Genomic DNA, 23,859 nt, shown 5'->3' with positions numbered 1-23,859 from the left:
GTTGACTTATTAATTTGCTAGAAACAAAATATATATCTGGTAAAAAGGGATGGGAGGGGTGCTAGTCAATTGCTTCATTAACTGCTTTGTCTTAATAGCTCAATTCACTGACAGATAATTGCCCATGATCAAGTATTTCATGAAGTAAAGAATAGCAGAACTTTTTTCCACTGTCCACCTGGATATTAGGCAACTTAGGCTTCAAAGGCCAAAGATTACTAAATATTATTAAAATAAAAATATTTATTACTTAATTAGCAATTGAATCTATAAAAATCAACAGAGTGGATTAAACCATAACTACAGTAAAAGTATGTTGGACACCAGAATGAAAGAATATATAACACATTTCTCATGTTTTTATGGTATAGACTCTAGACAAATGCTACATATTAAAAAACATGTTTTATATATCAGAAGTATGCTTTGTGTAATCATTCTTCCAGCCCTTGACTTAATTTCTTCCTTGTAATTCCCAATATTATATCATATGTAGATCATCATAAACAATGATTAATACAAACAAACCCAATTTAATCTACAGTAATATAAAACATTCAATGGTATTCCTGCAGCTACTTTGAAGGTAGTTCTCAATGTAACTTACCTGTTACATCTAAATCTGTATGATTGAATAATTTATTCAAGAAAAATTATTCTGAGACATCATCATCTGGAATGTCTCCTAGGTTTTGGACTGCTTTGGTCTTTGGTCTAGCTTATTAACTCTTTTTCTCTATGTATGTTGATCTGTGGATGCTCATTTTTTTCAGTTAGGATTTGAGTCATACACCCATACTTTTGCTGTTCCCAGTCCTTAATGTTATCAAGAGCTTATTTTTTTAAGTTGTTTGAGAGTATTCCTCTTCTTTTCCACTGTAATTAGTCTGTATCAAACATTTCTTGGCTATTATTTCCCATCCTGTATTGGAGGTTGACTTGATAGTAATATTCTTAAAAGAATGCATGTGTATTTTTTCTTGCCAAATGTTGTGGATGCTTTTTGCTCTATGACTTATTCCTTTTCAGAGAATTATATTCAAAGAATGATACCCTATGGGGAAAATCTGAAAACAGAGTATTGAAAATCATGTTTTGTGGAGATGCTTAAAGTTTGATATTTTCCACAATTGGTATCTTATTTCTGCCACCAAGAAAAATAGAAGGTTTTTCCCCCGCTATGCTCTGTTTTTTGTGGTACGTACCTTTGAGTTAATCTGCACATCTGGTTACAACAAATCCATGCAGTTTTCTTGGCAACATTTTTGGAAGTGGCTTGCCATTGTTTTCTCCCTAAGGCTGAGGAGAGCAAACTGGTACAAAACTACTCAGAAGTCTTTGGGGCTAGTACTAGAACTTGTGGTTTGTGATTTCTAGCCTAGTGTCTTCAACCACTACAACAAAATTGAATCTCATACCATGTATAAATGTTTCTAAATAGGAACAAAGAGTGTCTTTCTCTTCACTTTGCTTTTAATAGGGACAAGCACTTTAAAGCGAAATAGACTGTAAGTGTGGTCTGGGCTGTACTTTCAGCAAACTTTTCCCATCCTGGCTTTCTTAGCACCGCTTTAGAAGCCAGACAAAGTACCTAGGCACACATAGTGTTAAAGGGAAGATTTGTTGCTTCAAGTCCCAACAGCAAGGCAGAATGAGATAGCTGAGAAAAAGACACAGGCAGGAAAACAGGAATCACTTGCAAATAAGAACTTAGCTGGACAAATTCCAAGTCAAGAAGTCCAAGGTCAAGCCAAAGATTTACAGTGCCAAGTCAAAAGAGAGATGAAGTCAATTAACAAACTAGCATTAGATTCCAGGCAAGAGTCACAAAACATGAAGCCATATGCTCAAGTTGCTTCTAGCAAGGGAAAACTATTATCCTGAGGTTTAATTTCCCTCCCTGCAAAACATGCACAATCTATCCTTAAACTTTGTTGGGTAGCTCAATGTCTTGCATGTAGCATACTTTGGCAGGTTGCAAAGATGCCAGGAGGAATTGGGAGAAGGGGGGGGGGCAAGTGAATGCCTGAAGCAGCCTGCATTGCACCTGACTGTGATGGCAAGAGAGAACCATTATGTAAGCCTTTTGGGAAAATAAGTGATATCAGTGAAAATAAATCTAATTTTTTGGTGATTTTGTTGGAAGGAGATATTCAGATGTAATAAACACATTGCTTTGTATTAATTTAAAAGATCTGGCTGGCAGACCTTGTCAAATCTGTTTGTGTACTTTACTTTGCCCTTCACCCAAGGAACTAAACTAGCAAATATGAGGTCATTCTAAGTTTTCCATATTGAAATAAGGGATGTGGGGGCAGGGAGAAGCCTCTGTATCTCTGCTGAAGTATGGTGAGAGACATACTTGCAGCAAAGATTTGAAAAATCTGGTATCTTAGTTTGACATACATGTAGAATTGGTGGTTTGAAGTGTCAGACTGTTCAAAGTGGGCAGCAGATGTGTTGATGTATGTGGGTGACTGTGAAGATATATTCTAGCCTATCTGCAGAGGCACCCTGCATGTGGCAGTTAGTCTCAGCAGAATTGATGAATAGCGAGGGCTAAGCAGAGGGTTGGAAGAAAAGGGGTTTAAGATTAGATTCGTATGAGTTGGGGGTGACTCCTATTGAGAACATTATAGAAAGATACGGTGGATATCTATAGCTAGATTGTTCTAGCAGAAGGGGCTAGTGCATGTCTTCACTAGTTAGCCCCATTCTGGGTCCAGGTGGTCTATTGCCATGGTTGCTAATAAACCCCAGGTTTGTTTGCAGTTAGATTCCATCCAACCAAGTTGTGATGGACAACAGGCTGAATGTATATTATTGTGATTTGACTTGGGTATAGCAGGATCCATTTGATGTATCCACTCAGTTTTGGATGAGGTTGCTATGGAAAGGTCTCTGCATATAGTTTATTAATCCGGGATAGTTCCTTGATTTATTGAAAAGTTACAAAGCTTTGGAACTTGCACTAGCACAACACCTTTGCTGGGTATGCCAGTCCAATTTGTACCATGCTTCAATATGAGTTTGAAAAAATGCAAATGTTTTATGGAATCAGAGTTCATATGAGTTTTATAGTTGCAACACTTTTTCTTCTATCATAGAATCCTGAAAAAAGTCAGGCTGCTTTAATGAATGGCCAAGGGCTTCTATACTCATAGTTGCACAAGATCTGAGGCACTTTTTCAAAGCATGCTGGGCTTTGATATTAATAGTAATAGCTATTGGGCTGTATCAGCTTCATACAATCCTCTCAGATTTCAACTTGAGTATTGGTTCCTTAGCTGTAAGATGGCAGTAATACTAATAATCAGAGCTCTTCCAACAAATTGGAGTGGAAACAATTTCTTGAGTACCCAAGAATCTAGAAGCTTCTGAGAATGCCTAAGCCTTTATGAAAGAGTTGGTGTATCAAATGTGAACTGTATGTACCATGAAATAAGTGATTCTTGCACCTCTTTTCCCCATTTAAGTTATGCAGTGGCCTGGATGGCCTTTGGTTTTGGGTGGGAGATCCTGTTCCCATCTGCCTATTGTTTTGGTAACAAACAGGTCTGATAGTAGGGCTGTTTTCATCTAACTCTTAAGAACTGACTATTACAATCACCTCCCCTCACAGAATTGTTAGGAGGAAAAGTAAATAGGTATTGTACGCATACATGTTATATGCTAATACTTCTAGATGATCATGATGCTAACAATAGCTCCTTTGACAAGCTACATAAATATACCCCCTCTCTTTTATAGACACACCTGAGCACCGCGCATATTGTTATGAACTAACATAAACGTATTTAATAAAGTTTAACAACCTTAATAGAAAAGCAGGCTCGTAATCCTGCACTTTTGATTGGTCCATGAATAGCAAGCTGGGATTGGTCCTTACGGAGCAATCTGATTGGCTATTAGCGGAACGTCTCTCATTGGGTACAATTTAAACGTTTCAACGGAAGTCATTGGTTAATGGGACAGCAGCCAGCCCTATAAAAGAGCTGTTGCTGCCCAGGGTTTTCGCTCTGTTCCTGATCGTTAATAAAGAGTTGAAGTTCACTGTTCACAGCCTCGTCTCCGTTCCTTGCGCCCATGCTCAGAACTAACACTGGTGACGAGGATGGGATGCGGAGACATCAGAGCTGACTGAGCACTACAGAGCAACGAACAGAGCACGTGGCTGAAGAAGCACCAACAACGGCAAGATGTCCGGCGGTGCCATACCACCTGCTCCATTTGACCCGGCTAACGAAGACTGGGACTCGTATATGGATCGGTTCCAGATGTTTCTGGAGACCAACAACTTAAAAGACGCTACGACCGGCAAGAAGCGAGCAATATTTCTAACCCATTGTGGGCCTGCCGTTTTTAAGATGGCGAAATCACTTGCAAAACCGGCTGAGGTGAAGTCAATGGATTGGGACACCCTCGCGCCCATCCTACGAGCCCACTATGCACCCACCGTGCCAACACTGGTTCGAAGACACGAATTTTACCAGAGGGACCAACGGAAAGGCGAGAGTGTTGCAGATTTCATCGCTGACCTCCAGAACCTGGGTGGCCTCTGTGGGTTTTCAAACCTCGAGGAAGCTTTGCGAGACCGCATAGTTCTGGGATTAGATGACGACACGGTGCAGAGCAAGATCATGGCAAAAGGGGACATCGATCTTGCCGATGCCATCACAGACGCTACTGCAGCAGAAGCAACCAGGAAGTCGGCCGCCCGAATGCGCCGCACCAATGCACCGCTCCGTAAATTCGCGAATGATACCTCGCCTCGTCCAGAGAGGCCCTTAATGACGGCACACCATGAGGACCTCGAATCCACATCAGATAGTGAAGAAGAAGAGGTCAACCGGCTCCAGTCCGAACGCGACCAACGAGAACAACGAACCCAAAGATTTCCCCGCCAATGCGCTGGTTGCGGGGCAAACCACCCGCGATCAGATTGCAAATTCCTCGACGCGCTCTGCCGTTCCTGTGGGAAAAGAGGCCACATCGCAAAGGTCTGTAGAAGCAAGCAAGGACCCAGCTCAATCCAGAGGGAGAATAACTACCGCCAGACCACAGGAAATCGTTCTGTGAGCCGGGATCACCTGAACCACCAATGGAACAACCACTCCTACAGAAATAAAGCACCTGCCACTTCAACGAGACGAGAAGAGACACACCAAACCATTACCATCGGCCACGCTTCATCCTTAGATGCAAGAAAGATCCGAGTAAGGGTCACCATCGAGAACCAACCTTGCGTGATGGAAGTCGACTCAGGGTCGTCTCTTTCGATGGTTTCCTGGAAGACCCTCAAACAGCTAATCCCTTCCATCCGTCGTCAGGACCTCCCCTGTAATTACTGGTTGAAGTGTGACGCCTTTCTATCTTTCCCCCAAATTTAACACTTAAAATAATACATAATTTCCATTCTGATTCTGCTTAGTACATTCTACATAACATTTTAAAATAAAAAACATAATAAGCTTATAGTATGGTAAAAACAATGTTCCATAACAAATTAATTAATTAAACTCTATTAGTTAAATCTTAGACATTTTACACATTCCCTACAATGTTCTATTAACACATATGTTATTCCAATTTTCTAACTCTATTTCAAATACAAATACTACAATACAATCTTATGTACTTTTGCAGAATCTCTTTTTAGATTATATTTTACCCTTTGTCTCTGAAAAAAACCTGTTTTTTAACGTCTTGTTTTAAGCCTTTATAACTTCTCTTCACTTTTCCCTTCCTTCCTTGTCAAATCTAGCCTTTTTACCCCCCAATCTCTCAATCTCCACCCTCTTAGTCCCCTCTCTGTTGTATTCCTCTTTTCTGTTGCTTTCTGACATTGATTTTTCACCCTTTCTTCACCCTGTTTTTTTAGAACTTAAATTCTCCATTTTCTTTTCCTTTTTTTCCCTTTTCTTCCTCAATTAAAATTATATGTCCATTAAAGATGGCTTCTTCTTCTTCTTCATCCCAACCTTCTTGTTGTTGCATTTCCTGATTAGAAATCGCCATTTCTAAGAAGCGAAAAATAGATCCAAAAGAGCCCTTGCCTTCTTGTTCCTCTTCTTTTAACTTTTCAAATTCCATTTTCAATTCTTCAACAGATACCATTGTGAAAAAAAAATTTAAACAATCCAAATGTTTTTTTAGTCTTTCAAAAGATAGTTTACAAAAGTCCCAAAGTCATCAAGCAATCAAAATCAGCACAAACTGTTTCATTTAGCACTTTCTTCTTTTAATACTTTCTCTTCCTGGGGTAGAATTCAATTACACAATTCCAAGGTAATTTTTTGAAGTTTTATTGCAATTTAATCTCTGATCTTATAAGCTCCAAGCAGTCTCCTTCAACAAATCTTGGTATAAATCATTTACCTCTCTTCCTTCCCACTTATAGCAAAAAGATTTAAATGTCAGTGTTTAGAAATCTAATGTCCCCTTGGCTTTAATTTTCAAAGTTAGTTACCTTCTGCTGCCAAAGCGGGTATTTCCGATTTCCATCTGCTATCTCCATAGGGAAGGAAAGTGAGGAGAAAAAAAAAGCTTTCCCTTTCACTTTCAACTGCAGCTTTACGATCTTCTTGGGAAACAATGTATCACTTAAAGAGCCAAAGTTCCAGGATATTCAGATGTTGCTTGTCGTCCCGGTTCAGCCAAAAACTTTCACTTTCTCAACTTCCTCCTGCACAAAACTTGTCCGGCTGAGAGGTTCTTTGTGGCGGCCATTGCTGACCGCCGCTCCACCGCCTTTGGAAAAGGGAGTTAAGCTGGCTGGGGAAGGGGGTTGCGATGCCCCCAGACCCCTGCCCGGATCTCCCCTATCTTCAGTTATCCCTACAGGATAACTAATAGCCTCCAAATCCAGCTGGATCGGAGGCACTCCGGCAGCGAGCGCGGCAGGGATCGCGCACAAACGTGAATTCCTGCCGCCTCCGAAACCTGACAAACCGGAACTCCCAATTTAAGACAGATTCTTGCTACTATCAATTATTAGTGAATGAACCAAAGTATCTTTATACTGAAAACAATTTATTTTTGCATTATAGTTATTTGTATGCCAACCTACCTGAATGGTTCTAAGTTGTAAAACATAGCTATCTTGCACATCTTTACTGATTAATTTAAAATAATCAGAGATTGAAGATGTCAATCTGTTTCAAAAAAACAAAAACACATACTTTCATTTAAGATTATAAGAGGCAGATATATCTCAAATTAAATAGATACGCCTAGTCTTCTGGAATTTAGACAAAAATGTTCCCTAGAGAAGGCATTTCTGAGGAGAAAAATGGCAGCTGAACCCTGTGTTGGCTGCTGCAGGAGCTTTGTCCCAGCAATGCTTTTCTATGACTGATATTGTGCTTTCCGAATGACTGCTACAATTATGCTACTAGTTTCAGCATAAAAATAAAAGAAAGCGACAGCTGCACAAGGGTGTAAAGGGTCTTAATTTCCAATTTGAATAGCCCTGTTTAGCTCTAGACAGCCTGAAAAGCTTCACAATGGAAATTAGCAGCAGAGCTGGTCAGTGCTTAATTACTCTTGCTTTTACTGCATTTTCCTTTCTTTTGTTTCATCATACAAAACAGTGCGGTATCCTTGCACCAAGAGGTGCACAATCCTTTCAGATGATGTGGGGCCTGATTCTGAAGGGAAAAAGAATCTATCTAACAAGGGAGGAGAGATTCTGTCAGATTGTACATATAATCCTGCAGCGGATGTCCCCTGTTTGCCTATTCCACTCCTCACAGAGATCACTACAGGTTATCCTCTTGATATCTTTGACATAACCATAGACAGGATACTTTCCACAAGCATTTCAAAATTATTGATAGAACACTGGCGGTTCTTTCTTCTTTAAATCTAAGGAAATTTGGAACCAGTTAATCTGTTCCCAACTGAAGAGATATATTTTTGTTATGATAGCAATATTTGGTTAGATTTCTTCCTCCCATTCTACCCTTGCTAAATTCCCTTTTCCATTTTGCTCTGGAAAGCCAACATTCCTAAAAACAAACAAACAATTGATTACTGAATTTGATTTTTCTTCAGTTACCAGAAGAATTACCGTATATGTTTTATAAACAGAAAGTGAAAGAGCCTTTATGATAAGCTGGAACATTCTGGACATCATCTCTTTTACTGTGAATGAGTGATTAACCTTGAAGTTCAGTGTGCTTTGATCTGCCTAACACTGGTGAGAGTCAATGAAAAGTCATGGATTCAGACAAAGAAGCTTCAGAAATTTGAGTGTTGTAATTAAAATTTCTTTTCATGTTATTAAAAAAAACCCCATTCCCACATAAATTGTGCATTTAGTTTGTTCTCTTTCTCTCTGCATCTGTAGTGTGGAAAAAAAACATACTTATCTGCCTTCTCTGTGGTTAACTGGGAGGGTTGCAGGACAAGCTAATTCTATCTAAAGGGAATTGGATTGATGGCAGGGAAGTCTAGTCAAAGGAGATATAATCAAGTTGCAACTCCAGGGCCTTTTTATGTACAAGGCAGCTTGCAAGATCACTATTGTTACCCTCCTGCTCTCCCTTCCCTTTTGACGAGATTCTAAAAAGGGACATACCTGATTTTGAGGTCTCAGGCTTCCAACCAGCTTGAAGGTTTGTGATTTTGCCACCACCTAATCCTACAAGTAAGAGATCAATGTCTTAGGAAGGCCTGATTAAGGTATGAGTCGTGAATTCCTTGAGGAAGAAGCATAGCCTTCATTAGAATTCTCTGCAGCATTTCAAGAATGCTCAGTATGAGGCAGGCCTACTTTCCCACCTTATTAGGAAAGATGTAGCTACTTATTATTTGGGATACTTAAAAATAAGCCTGATATTTTAAAAAAAAATTACTTTCCCAGATAGAAATTTTATTCCTAAGTTCAGTTACATCATATTTGGTTTCTAACACTTTCTAGAAGACTGTGATGATACCAATAAAAGGGAATATTTGTAGCTCAGGGTTGAACTGTATGGTCCTTGGTTCTATATCAGCTTAGTTCTTTTCTTGCAGACATTTCATTACCCAACTAGGTGACTTTATCAGTGCCAAATATTGTTTATCTCTAGGTTCCAGGCACTCAGATAAATCTGACATCGACAGGCACATTGAGATAAATAATATCTACAGACCCTTCAAAAGAGTTAATCAAAAAGCTAAAAATGAAACAAAAAGACCAAAACACTTCCTCATAGTCGATCAACATTGCCAACAACTGCCAAAAGAACTGAGTACAGATAGTTCTCAGCTAATTATGGTAATTGGTACCAGAAACTCCTTCACTAAGTGCCATGGTCATAAACTGCAAAATCATGTGATCTTCCTAAGTTATAATGGTAGTGATGACAATTCTGTTTCCGGTCATTGGGCGAATTCTGCAGGACATCATTTCTTTGCTCTTTGCGATATCCTGCCAGATTTACCCATGACTTTGCTTGTCAGAAGCAGGGAGTGAAGGTTGTTAACCAAGATACAACTATATTTAAAAAGGCCATCACTTAATAGAAAATCAATTTAATAGAAAATTAATTTAAAATAAGGTTGGGAAAAGATGCAGCGTAAAACTCCTGAAATGTATTTGACGTCTTTATCAAGAATGATTGTAGAATATATTTGTATTTTCTTTTGTGTAATGATACATTTTCTGTGTAAGTGTGTGTATTCGCTTCAAGAATTGGGGTTTATACATAAATTATGCATAAATAATGCATATTGCCTATGTGTATTCTTTGATAGTCTAATCAGGGTGATACATATGTGTTGCCTTTGTGTGTGTGTTTCTGCACTCTCTCTTGTGTCTGTGTGTTTAAGTGTGCAACAGGAAGTGTAAAATACAAGCTGAATAGTCAAGATCTTGTTGATGACCCAAGCTCTGTAAAGGACCTTGGAATACTCACCTCTAATGATCTAAGTGCTAGAGCCCACTGCAACTACATAGCCAAAAAGGCATTAAGAGTTGTTAACCTAATCCTACGTAGTTTTTTTCTCTGGTAATATCACACTACTAACCAGAGCATACAAAACATTTGCTAGGCCAATACTCGAATACAGTTCATCAGTCTGGAACCCACATTACGTATCTGATATTAGCACAATTGAGAAAGTCCAGAAATATTTCACAAGAAGAGTTCTCCACTCCTCTACTCGTTGTAGAATACCTTATGCCACCAGACTTGAAATTCTAGAACTAGAAAACCTTGAATTACGCCGTCTTCGGTCTGATTTAAGCATGGTATATAAAATCATACATTGTAATGTCCTACCTGTCAATGAATACTTCAGCTTCAACCATAACAACACAAGAGCACACAATAGATACAAACTCAAAGTTAACCGCACCAAACTTGATTGCAGGAAATACGACTTCAGCAATAGAGTGGTCAATGTCTGGAATACTCTACCCGACTCTGTAGTTTCTTCCCCAAACCCCAAAAACTTTAACCTTAGACTGTCTACTATTGACCTCACCCCTTTCCTAAGAGGTCTGTAGGGGGCGTGCATAAGCGCACCAACGTGCCTACCGTCCCTGTCCTATTGTTTCTCTTATTCTTCTTTTATTTTTTTTATATGTACCCATTTCATGTATTCACAACTATGTATACACTTATACTTATTATCTTGTAAACAATTGGCAAATCAAATAAATAAATAAATAAATAAAAATAAATAAACAAATTACATGTGCTCTGTTCTGGCATGGAGCTGCCTTGGGAGGAGGGGGGGAGAGCTAAGAATGGAGCATTCCGAGATATAGTTTCTCCTGTAGGGATACATGGTGCATTTTGGAGTAGGTTCTGGCTGGATCCAGCCCATTTTTAAACTCTTACTTTTTCCAGTCATGTGACAACCTGCTTATGAAAAAAGAGTCTTGAAGCCCTTTATGCAATTTGTTTTCCAACATTCTGTTGGGCTAGATGGAAGACAAAGAACTCAAAATCTATAATGTGATTACAGTTCTCTGCTGGCCTAATTTTCAAAACTGATATTACGGAGAACAGATATGCAGAACTCTCTTCCATTTTGAAGGCTACAGGTTTGCTGAACTGAAAGCACTGAAAGGCAAGATGATGACCAATAATCCAAATTGAAAGCACTTAACAAAGAGAACAGTGCAAAGGCAGCAATGGGTCAAATTATTTAGAAGTCAAAACCTGATTAGATATTTACGCATGTAAGCTGATGCAGACATTGGTTCAACGTTTCTATGTTTCTAAGATACAACTTCAGATAGGAAGTGCTGATTAGTCTTAATCTGATGAGGGTGTCTTCACCTGTAAGCTTTTATCCCTTTTTTTTTGGTCTACTAATTTTAATTTAGTGGTGCCTTTTTTTCCAATGGTTTGGTGGGTGGAAATTTATGTGTGAATTGGAATGAGGGGGAGGGCTATGGTCCTGGAATCATGATTGTAATTTCCCATTCTGACCTAGTTTGAGAAGCTTCATGGATTACAATTATCCTCTGACAATAAATCATCTGAAGCAGCAGTCGCCAACCATAGGCCGTGGGCCGTGAGAAAATTTTGGTGGGCCGCAGAGAAATCTCACCCTCAGAGCACCCCCACAAAGCAATTAATCCAGGCTGCGCAGAAACACAAGGCTGTGCCACCCACATGGCCCGCGGGAACCCTCCCACCCACTCACTCCTTACCCGGCAAACTTGCCGCTAAATTGCTATTTTTCCTTTTTCTGACCATCATCTGTTCTGCTTTGCCAGGAGATTTAGATTAGCTAGGAAGCAGGAAATGGTTGGATTTCTTGCTTTTTAGCTAGTCTTTAGATCTTCGGCTCAGCACAGCTGAATCTCCCTTAGGACTGAAGGTTTGCTTGCAAGCAAATTCAGGGCAGACTCACGGCAAGCAAATTTGAGAGACTGAGCTAGCCGATGGCAGATAGATAGATCACTGAATTAATCTGTGAGCAACTCAATCTGCCTGCTTTGCCTGATTTTGGGTAAAAGTTGCTCTTTTTTAATAAAAAATTCAATATTTACATACATGGTGTGTTGTGAGTTAATTTTGTGAGTTTGCTTGCAAGCAAACTTTATGTGACAGACTGAACTAGCCAATGGCAGATAGATCTCTGAATGAATCTGTGATTCTGTGAGCAACTCAATCTGCCTGCTTTGCCTGATTTTGGGTAAAAGCTGCTCTTTTTTTATAAAAAATTCAATATTTATATAAATATAATATTTACATACAAGCCATGCCCAGCCAGTCACATGACCACCAGGCCACACCCACCAATTAGGCCACATCCACAGAACCGGTTAGTGGTCCCTGGGATCTAAAATTATGAGTTTGGTGGTCTCTGAGGTCCAAAAGGTTGGTGACCCCTGATCTGAAGGACTGTAACAGATAGATTAGAAGGCAAATTATTCGTAATTTAAAAATGCACTTTGAAGAAATTGAGAACATTATTCAGATATTCTGTCCTATGCTCCCATTGGAATATCCCTGTCTGTTCCATATGTTATCTAGAGAGAAGTAGATACTCAGAACAGGATATCTTTAGCTGTTGTCAGACCTTCAAAGTAGGGAAGGTTAGGAAACAGGTATTGCTAGCAACCTTAAAATGTATTTTAATGCAATTAGAATATTGTAACAGAATCTTGAAAGCCTGTCAGCTCACCTCTACTTCAACTTATACCTAACACAATTAAAATGGAATTGCTTTGAGTTACCTTTTCACATTTTCTTCTTTTTCCAAACTCAGATGTCTTTTCTTTAACAGTTTGGATTACCCTTCTTCTTTCTCTGAGTCAAAACAACATTCTTTTATTGCAGTGGAACAGTTTTCTGAAAGAAGCTGCAGATGCACCTAGATGCTAGGAAAACAGATCATTTCTTTGTATTGTGCATTCCAAGTCTTACCTAGGAGTTGGAGAATGCTTTCTGATTTTTGGTGGTTGGAGGAGAGGGAGAAAATGAAAGTACTTGGCATGGCATTGGATGCAACACATGAATGTTTTTATTCAATTGAAGAAGGAAAATAATTGCAGCCAACAGAAAGAATGATAGAATAGAGGTAGGGGAGCCAGTAATGAAACAACAGCAAATGAAGGGGGAATTTGACTATTATTAACTGGCAATTACTGTTATAATTTTCTGTTAGTATGTAAAGTTGCTTGAGAACTATTATATTCCTTGCCACAATGATTTCCTTGTAGTAGGAGGGTATGGTTCAGCTTTCTTGAAGTTGAGTACAAATATTGCCCCTGGAAGTGTCATGTGAACTATTCCATTTCAATCTGAATTTACTGATTCAAGGATTCAACCTTTATTTGGAGGGGGTGTATTTTGTTATCTACTTACCATATGGCATCTAAATATTCTTACACATCATTTAAAGAAAAATCCACCTCCTTTCATTCTAGCTTGTGTCTTATTCCCTTCATCTGATGGGAATTTGGAGCCCATGAAGTCACCTATAGGTGAGTTGGGCAGCTATATAAATTTGTTAAATAAATAAATAGTCAGTTTTTACTCTCTGTCCTTCATGCTGCCTCTGTAAGGACTTTCTTCTCTATTTTCAGAGTCTTGTTATGGTTTATTATCTTTATAATTTGCAACAATAATACTGGTATTTCCCTTCGGCGTCCTCTGGATCTTTTTCTCCCCTCTCCTACTCATTTCTATCTTCTACCCATTTCTTTCCCCTCTCAGTGATTCATGCCATTTTCCTATTCAGGTTGTTCTGGGATGTGTGAGATAATCAGTGCCTGGTGATGGTTGTTTTTGTTGTTATTTTTGCTCTTAGTGCAAGTAGAGCGCTGCTGCTGCTAACATCAGTTCAGCCAAAAGGTTATGGCACAACTAGGGGGAGGTGGAAGGCAATCAATCAGAAAAGGAACGTGGGCATTGAAGCTCACAAATTATGAAATTATATGGTGCTTAAGAGTTTTTTTTAAAGCCGTAACAAACCTATTAAAACCTAATTTTTGAATTACCACTTTTATTGATTTTTCATTATTTGTGTTGCACTTGGTTTTTCAGGGTTATTGTTAATGCCAATGAAAGGCACCTAGTGGAAAGAGGATGGAGAAACATGATGGTTAAATATGGAGCTATAGACTTTCCTGCACTTTTGACATTCTTATCTCTTTAGTGCTATGCTGATTTATTCTCTTTTTATAGTCAAAGTTTCTTCTGCAACTATTTTAAATTATATCCTCACTTGAGAATATTTTGTCTGCTCGCTGCATTTCTTTGTTATGAGGTGTGGGGTGGGGGTTAGTCTTTTTTTAGGTGGGTTATATCTTTAGCATGAAGTTCATGCTAAACTTCAACTACGACATATTTGTTCTTGCTTTCCCTTCCTGTTGCTGTTTTATTGCTTGCTTATTGCTAGCTAATGGTATCTGATGAGATAGATTCCTTCTGTTTCCCAGGAAAACGTGTCATTTTTGCTACTTTCAGCTCTTGAAGCCTCTCTTCGTTCTTTTTGTCACATTTCTGATCATGCAAATCTCGGTCCTGTGAGAAATCAGACGCTATGAAATATGAAAATTGCTTGGGAAGTAATTGGAGAAACAGTGTGACATACGAAACCCATGGAGATAATGCTCACACCTACTTATTCACAATATTTAATTTTTAATGACAGTTTTAATTAATAGCATATAGGTCTTTGGGCTTTTCAGAGGCAAGGAAGAGATGGCAGGGAATTGCAGGACGCTGAATAAAGGGTGCCATTAAAATATGTCAACTACATACACTTGACATGAGTGTGTGTATGAAGTCTCCAAAGCAATGTCAAAGTTGCCATTATTCCACAAAAAGCAGATTAATCCCTCAGCAGCTTGCTGCCAAAATCCATTTTGAGGTAAGGGCTCATCTGCAACTTGCTGAGTCCTGAGAGACTTTTTTTTTTAAAGTAAAATCTATGAAAACAATTACCTGCTGTGATTTCTTTCCAGAATGTATAAAAATGCATCAAACAATCACATTTCCATATAGTTAGTATGGAAGGAATATCACAAGCCTGTTTGTGGGATAAATTCTGTAAAAACAAATAATAGAAAAAGTATAAAAATACAAAAGTTTCTTCTAAGGGGGCTGTAGGTAGGCAGGAAAATTAAACATTTTGCATTCAACTTTTCTTTTTCCAAGTACTACAAAAATAGAGAAGTAGTAAACCAAAGAAGGAAATTTTGCTCAGTGACTGCAAATTAATTGGAATAAAATATAGTATATCATTAAAGAATCGCTTGCAAGAATTAGTGCTTTTGTTGCTGCTTTTGATTTACTTACTGTGCTCTTTGACAATAACTATAAATTATTAGTTGCAGTGCACCTACCATATTGCTAATCTCCCAAATATGAAGCACAAGCACATGTCCTAGGAAGGTAGGACAGTTCAATCCTTCAAAATATGTGTTTCACAACAGACTCACGTAAATCACATCTTTTTAAAACATTAAAGTAGGCAGATCTTTTGTCAGGGTGTTGCAATTGCTTCAAAATCTGTTCCTGTCTGTTTTAACTGTGTGTGAATACATACTGAACCACTTAGTTTTACATTTTTCCTAGGAATGAAGGATTTGCAGAACCCTATTTAATTGTTTTCATTGCCCAAGTATTTCGTGGATTTATTTTAGTTAAGGGGTAAATTGCTAATTTGCTTCTTATCCTCAGTATAAAAAGTATGGCTCTGTTGGCTGTAATGAAAATTAGGGAATCTTTAATTTCCCTAAGATTGTATATCTCTGGTGCTTTCCTGCATATTTCTTCAATCTGGTACTTTCCAGATGAGCTTGGGCTACCACTTCAAACAGCCCCAGCTATCATAAGCAATCATTGGAAATGCTAGTAGGTGGTTGCCTTAATGTATACTGATTGCCTAAAAGTCCAATTCTCCTTAGCATTTTAAGGCTTGTTCTGTATGATTGAGTAGTTTAAGATATTGTTTTTCCTTTATGCTGAATGCTATCTCTGATCATTTTCAGAATTCTGAAATCTACAAGTTGACTTTGGATCAATACAATGAGGCAGTCACCAATGCAGAAGATCAAATCAGGTAAAAAAATACAAACCCTTATTTTTGCTGTATCTTTGATACACATGAATATAATGATTTCCACAAAGTGTCAGTGAAATGTAGGTCGCCTAAAATATTTCCCCCAAAATTTGATATAAGTCTAGATTGGAAGTCAGATGTAGTCATCATAAGGGCCAAATCTTGACACATTTATATAAAAGTCTGTAAGAGTAGTGAAACCATTGTCTCTATAGAAAAAAATGCCAGAAACCCAGTGATAAAGAAATAGCATTGAAACTCAAGGCAAATGTATCTGTCACCCCATACTTACAGACTGATGCCTGGTAATTACACTGCCCTAGCCTTGTGGATCCTTCTGCTTGAGACACTGAGGACAAGGGAGAAAGGTCATCACTGCCCCAGCCATTGGCTTCTCTTCCTGCTTGTTTGTTTCTCTCATCACCTCTACCATCTCACCCTCTCCTTGTAATGACTTTAGAATGAGAAAAAACTACATCTTCAGAGTGCAGATTAAGAGCAGAGCAAGCAAGCAGGCAGGCAGGTATGGAATAGCAAGCCCAAGCCCTGGTCCAAACTGTAGTAATATTTAAATGAGGAGCTATGCTAGGTGTGTGGTTACTCTACTGCTATGTATGTATGTTTTTTTCTTGTTGTTCTGGTTTGCCAGAAAACTGGCATCTTTACTTTTAATCTCTTCTTGTCTCCATCAATCTACTTTGCTCTACTCTAAGTTATTCACCCATTGAAATGGGAAGGAAACGTTGTAGCCTTCTTATGGACTGTCCCTGCATGAGATCCATGCCCCACAGAACTTATTTTTTCCTATGTATTATTACATTATTGGAGAAAATGACTTAAAGCTGCATGCAGTAATTCTGAGACCTCAAACAATGGCCCACAGATCGCACATTTGAAATTTGTAATCTAGTTGGATTTATGTGGCCAAGGATTAAATTTATTTATCTGTGATTCTTGGTGATTCTGCAATTAGAATCAACCAAAACAGTTATGTGGTTTAGTAGCGCATAAATGACATCCTCAAGTGCAATCTGTTCCATACAATGCAAGACTACTTTTGAAAAGACATGCTTTCTGATCCTGGTTTCTTTGAATTCAGCTTGGTATGGGATCTCTAACAAGCCCTCTCTAGATGATTGGATAAAATAAAGAGAATCATACTTGGGAATGCTATCCTTGATGTATCCCAGTGCCATGCCATACAAGGCTTCATACATAACCAGCATTTTGAATGGATTCCGGAAGCCTACCTGTAGTCAGTGCAGTCTGAGCATCACACTTTGCACTAGTTGCGGCTTCTGAGTCATCTTCAAAGACAGCTCCAGGTGGGGGGAGTGTCCAATCTCAGTTTTGGTATGGCTATAACAATGTACTAGTTCTAGCAGAAAGTATGACTCCAGAAGGATCCCCAAGCCACAGAGCAGCTCTTTTAGGAAACTGTAGCTCCATTGGGAGCAACTATTGAAGCTGATGTTAGATAACACTGAATTTTACAAATATTCAAGACATCCACAGCTGTCAGGCCCATTCTGAAGAGTTCAATTAGCTTTTGAACTCAAACAACAAAGAGCCATGGTAATACAGTGATTGGAATGCAGTATTGCAGGCTAATTCTGCTGACTGCCAGCAGTTCAATCCTGACTGGCTGAAGGTTGACTCAGCCTTCCATCCTTCCAAGGTCAGTAAAATGAGGACCCAGATTATTGGGGGAAATATGCTGACTCTGTAAACACTAGGGCTGTAAAACACTAAGAGTTATTGCTGTTATTGTTCAAGCCTATACTCAGGAATCTTCTCAGACTGACAATTTGCCACCTGGATGACTAGGTAAGGTTCAACGGCATTCAAAGAATCAGTCTTTGCACTCTGGTGCTCACATAGGGACTCCAGACTAATTCCCTGTTTGATTCCTCCCTCCATATCACCCAGTGTGTCTCCTACCACAGCATTTGCAGCTTGGCCGAAAGTAGTGATATACAACTGGTACATTATCATCTATCTATGATGTACAGCACACTGGCGACATGTTGTAGAGAGTAAAGAAGATGATGTTGATAGAGATATGCAAGATTCATTACTAAAATGATGAGAAGTTAAGTATATCTTAACAGACTGAACATATATGGAATAGGTTTAGAATAATTCATAGGCGAATAATAAACCCAATCAAACTTATAGGATTCTGTTATAGCCACTTTTAATAAAAGTAGTTTTGGCCTTCCTATGGAGTTGGTGTTCCAGTCTGGTCTACTTGAAGGGGCTAACACACATCATCCCTAACTGACACATCATTTCTCCTAGTGCTTCATGGTAAAGGACCAGTCCCTGTGATACTTGGCATTGGAGCATCCAAGGCTGAAATACTCTTCCTCTTTAATAACCAAAGGGAATCACTCACTCAAATAGGAGACGAATGAGAAAAAAATCCCCAAGGGTTTGTAGCTGTGCTCTGGGAGAAAAATGGGCTGAATTTAGGCCATTTTTGTTTTATTTTAACTGTAGTTAAAATTTTGAAAACCCTGTGATGTGTAGTGCCTTTAGTCTTGGGCAGGGGGTATAGTGACCTTGATAGGAGCACCAAGAAATCTGAATCATTGCCATTTATATCTTTATTATAAATTAAATAATAGACCCCAAAGTATGTAAAACATAACTATTATATAGTTGCTTAAGTAGCATGCATACATCCTATTTTTGGTATCACAAAGTGCTTTATGTGGGCCTAGCCTTGAAGGGTTACAACTGGAACAAAATTCTTTAGCTACTAATTAGTGCAAAAATATAGAGATCTGCTCTGGTTGCCAGTTCCTTTCTCGGCATTATTTAAAATTCTAAATAAATTTGGATCTGATTATCAGATGGATTGTCTTCTGATAAGAAGCTGTAAGGCCAGCAAGTTCTGTAGAAAAGGCCCTTGTGAGCTGTCAGAGGTTCATTCATCTGGAACATAAGACATGACTTTCTGCATCATTATCAGGTTTTGGAATGCACTCCCTGAGTCAGTCAGTTCTTCTGCCCCTATATTTAGAAAATCCATAAAGATACCTGTCTTTTGTCAGGATTCAATTATTGACTGCTTTTATTACTAAATATAATATTTAAACATAAACTTCAGTATTTTAATAATTGTTAATCTGCCTTGAGTGCTTCACTAGGAAGGCAGGAAGTATATATAAATAATACAATTCTAACTTCTTGATGATGCATTGAGCCGTATCATAGAACTGGGAGAGGCCACTTAGGCCATCTAGTCCAATACCTGGCACAGCACATGAATCCAAATTAAAACATTCCAGACAGATTTAATTGCTATCATCGTCAAACTGCTCTTACTCTTAGGAAGTTCTTTCTAACATTCAATTGAAACCTGTCTTCCTGTAACTTTAAATCCATGATTCGACATCTTGTATTCTGGAACAAGAGAGAGCAGGTCTGACCTTTCATTTGGCATCATTTCAGGTATCATGCTCTTTATTGCTGATAATCCAAGAATAGTTATGAAGTCTAGATCATCATAATCCACTTTAGAGTAAGTTTGGAGTTTGGGATATCAGCTGCCCTTTTAAAATATTTGCCCCAAATATGAGAAGCAATATTTCATCACCAAGAGATAATGATCACCAATAATCATTAACCATGAAGACAAGAGTACAAAGCCTGATTTTTTTCCACATCTCCAAAACTACCTTGCCAATGGAAGTCTACAACATTTGGATTTATTCATAGGTACACCAAGCATGCATTAAGTAAGTGTGGGCCCTTTGCATGATTTATACAGATGCACACAGTTATATGTTGGCAGTGCTTTGCTTCAGCAGTTATAATTAGTGGCCTAGCAAGTAACCAGGTCCTTTGGTGTATTCAGCCTTTTCTAGCCTAATTTCTTATCATTTAAAGCGGAATACAATCTGGAATTACCTGCCCACTGTTGGAGTTTGGTGCGGTCTTAGATTATCACAAGGAACTTTGTTTCCCATCTGGTTCCCTTCAATCTGTGAGGCTGAGTTGTTGCACAACTCCAATTTGAGCTCTGAGCAGAGTTGCTGCTGGATGTGGAGAGCAAGAAAGGATTTTATCTTCAGATAAGATTTTAAGCAAGGATCTGACTGGGTTCTGTGATTTTTGGTGCCAGCAGCTGGATATCTGAGACTTGTTTACTGCCTCTTATTGGCTAAATTTGTTCAATGTAACTTCAGTCAGATTTCAGTCTTTCCTCCTCCTCCCAATCATGCATACACTTTCTCCATCTGCAAGACCTTTGTTGTAGCCAGGTGAGGAAGCAGACTCTACAAAAATGGAAATCTTTATTTATAACAAAATCTTGGAAGATTAGCAGTGTCTCCCCTTTCCTTGCTCTTATACCAAAGAGAATCAAGGCAAGGCAACTTCAATTTTTTTTCTCATTCATGTTTTGCTAATGGCCTTTGCATTCTTTTGCCAAAGTCATCTCTGTAGTTCTCTATGCCATCAGTTTTCCCTTTATATGCCAAGGGCTTGAGTGGGACGGGGTGAAGAACGCTAACATGGCCAGGTATGAATGTAGCCATGTCCTTGAAAAAGGCCAGAGGGTAGCTAAAATAGGCATCTGATAATACTTTCACATCCTTCATAAGGGTTTATGTGACCTAATCGTTGGCTTGGAATGCTGATGTAGACGTGTGTGAAGTGAGATTGTTCTGGTTAGTCTGTCTTTCTTTCTCAGCAGTTTGGAAAGCTTGAGCTGTCACTTCACTGGGTTTCCTGGTAAATACTGCAGTGTAGTTCCCTTTGGGAAGAGGTCAGGATAATAATCTAGGCTGATTGCTTTTTCCCACTTGACTTTGGAAGGGGCACTGTTTCTGCCTGGCAATGCTGCCTCTTTTAAATGCAGAGGGCCACCTTCTGCCATGCATGTCCCTCTTTTCCCTTATAGCCAGGAGAAAGGTTTGGGTAGCTTTCTTTCGTTTTCTGTGGCCATTTCCCCACAAGTGTTACAGTGTCTTCTAGAGTTGTTCAATCCATATTGTGCCAATGAACACAGATTTTGTATCGTTTTCGTGATGGTTATGAAGATGATGTAAGTCATTACTAGGGAAATGGCCTATCTTTCTAGCTAAACAGGAATTACGCAGCTAGGTCCAAGCATCTGTTATATTTCAAAACCTTCTATGCTTATAGCGTGTTTATCACCAGCACAGATGAATATGCTTATGCTGTGATTTCTACCAATAATAATTACAAAAGTATCTCCATAGAAAAATATAGCTGATGGTCTCTTTTCAAATTGTGCATGAATGTACATCAGTTCTAATAGACTTCAACAGCAAACAGGAACCATTGGCTTTGGAATTTTCACTTCATTCAAGCAGTGAGAGATTGGTAATCTAAAACTTCTCTAAACTGGATTCTAGCCTTTTTACTTGAAGAGGACATCCCAGACTCGGAGTGTTATTTTGTAAATGTGAATGTGACATGATTCCAGCAAGCAAATTGCAACAGTTATAGTAAAGTCTGTATTGTAGGTCCAATAATGTGTTCACATAGGCTTCTTTATAGGGATGCATTTTGAATTTTCTTACAGTAAATTTCCTTTTAGAGCTCTGCAAAAAAAGTATTGGAAACAGTGTTTACAAAATCCACTTATTTGAGCAAGGAACCTTTCTGTGAATCATCAAAACAGCCCTGTCCTTTAAAACGGACAACTGGGGATAATCTTCATAGCATGTGTTAGCAGCTTTGAGTTTCAAAGAAATGTTCTATTCTAATGTGGTTTGCAAAGCACTTCATTCAATTGCTTTGCACAGCCCTGGTGATTACTTGCAACATTTGGTCCCTCTATAACTTCATAGCCATTGCAAACTATTAAGAAACACTTTATAGGGGAACAAAGAAGAATGAATTGGGAATCAGAATACCCATCAGAAAGACTCAAATTGTGCAGAGGTTTGGTTCAGAATTACTTTAGTATTTCCTCTCAGCACAAAACTTGTTTTATCAGCAGGAGAATAACAGAATGTTCAGCTCCACTAGGATAAAAAAACAACACACCACCGGATAGTTTTGGAAACTAAGGAACTATTTAAATATTATTTAGCACAATGTCAGCATGATATAACTACTGTACTTTAAAACTGAGCCCGGAAAACAAAGCTGCATCTATATCTATATGCTTGATGTTGTTAACTGTTGGAATCGGTTTAAGGAAGTTTGAATCTTGAAAGATATCCTGCTTGGGTAGATTGCCTCTGTAGCCAAAGTATGAGTTGAAAGACTTTTCATGGTTTCCTCCCAGGAAAGTATTCAAGAACGGACATTAAAAGGTAGCCTTTCTTTGCTGAACGTAGATGGAGCTCCAGCAGAGTGTAACCTCTTCCATCTACCAGCTGGTGCTTCTGATATAAAGGAGAGGAAGCAGTGGTCCTTCCATCGGGGTTAGACCCAATTCCCTGACTTCTAAGTTTTGTTTATTTTTTTAAATCTGTTCCAAATAGGTACTCAAAATGGAATGCCTTTTTTAAAAATGAGAGATTGGCTGAAGAGGACATCCCAGACTCGGAGTGTTATTTTGTAAATGTGAATGTGACATGATTCCAGCAAGCAAATTGCAACAGTTATAGTAAAGTCTGTATTGTAGGTCCAATAATGTGTTCACATAGGCTTCTTTATAGGGATGCATTTTGAATTTTCTTACAGTAAATTTCCTTTTAGAGCTCTGCAAAAAAGTATTGGAAACAGTGATCTTATTTGAGCAAGGAACCTTTCTGTGAATCATCAAAACATCTTAAAACGGACAACTGGGGATAATCTTCATAGCATGTGTAGCAGCTTTGAGTTTCAAAGAAATGTTCTATTCTAATGTGGTTTGCAAAGCACTTCATTCAATTGCTTTGCACAGCCCTGGTGATTACTTGCAACATTTGGTCCCTCTATAACTTCATAGCCATTGCAAACTATTAAGAAACACTTTATAGGGGAACAAAGAAGAATGAATTGGGAATCAGAATACCCATCAGAAAGACTCAAATTGTGCAGAGGTTTGGTTCAGAATTACTTTAGTATTTGCTCTCAGCACAAAACTTGTTTTATCAGCAGGAGAATAACAGAATGTTCAGCTCCACTAGGATAAAAAAACAACACACCACTGGATAGTTTTGGAAACTAAGGAACTATTTAAATATTATTTAGCACAATGTCAGCATGATATAACTACTGTACTTTAAAACTGAGCCAGGAAAACAAAGCTGCATCTATATCTATATGCTTGATGTTGTTAACTATTGGAATCGGTTTAAGGAAGTTTGAATCTTGAAAGATATCCTGCTTGGGTAGATTGCCTCTGTAGCCAAAGTATGAGTTGAAAGACTTTTCATGGTTTCCTCCCAGGAAAGTATTCAAGAACGGACATTAAAAGGTAGCCTTTCTTTACTGAACGTAGATGGAGCTCCAGCAGAGTGTCACCTCTTCCATCTACCAGCTGGTGCTTCTGATATAAAGGAGAGGAAGCAGTGGTCCTTCCATCGGGGTTAGACCCAACCCCTGACTTCTAAGTTTTGTTTATTTTTTTAAATCTGTTCCAAATAGGTACTCAAAATGGAATGCCTTTTTTAAAAAATAAGAGGCTATCAATTATGATCTTTGGCAACTTTATATCTTAATTTTCCTGTCTTACTGAAGTATTATTTTGGGGTTTTTGGATTTCCAAGAGTATTAGGCTGAACATCTTGCTGGAAAATAAACATAAACACACACACACACACACACACACACACACACACACACACACACACACACACATATATATATATATTCTTAAGTTTTCATGGTACTTACATGTATGGCCTTCAGCTTTGTTCGGGTATT

General features: G+C 38.5%; 1 protein-coding gene across 4 annotated transcripts in view; it reads left to right on the top strand.

The window, feature by feature from the left end:
• CHCHD6 (coiled-coil-helix-coiled-coil-helix domain containing 6) overlaps nucleotides 1-23,859 on the top strand; it is a 251,360-nt gene that overhangs the window by 124,985 nt on the left and 102,516 nt on the right. For all 4 annotated transcript variants that reach the window (XM_087954689.1, XM_087954688.1, XM_087954687.1 and 1 more), the window contains one exon: nucleotides 15,950-16,020. In XM_087954689.1, the coding sequence (XP_087810815.1) occupies nucleotides 15,950-16,020 (71 nt within the window). The remainder of the gene's footprint in view (nucleotides 1-15,949; nucleotides 16,021-23,859) is intronic.

Source organism: Notechis scutatus, chromosome 2 (genome assembly GCF_049901735.1).
Source record: "Notechis scutatus isolate UNSWTSFEM ecotype Mainland chromosome 2, rNotScu1.2, whole genome shotgun sequence".
NCBI classification, from domain to species: domain Eukaryota; kingdom Metazoa; phylum Chordata; class Lepidosauria; order Squamata; family Elapidae; genus Notechis; species Notechis scutatus.
Note: the sequence above shows the minus strand (reverse complement) of the source record. Positions and strands in the feature narration are given on the sequence as shown.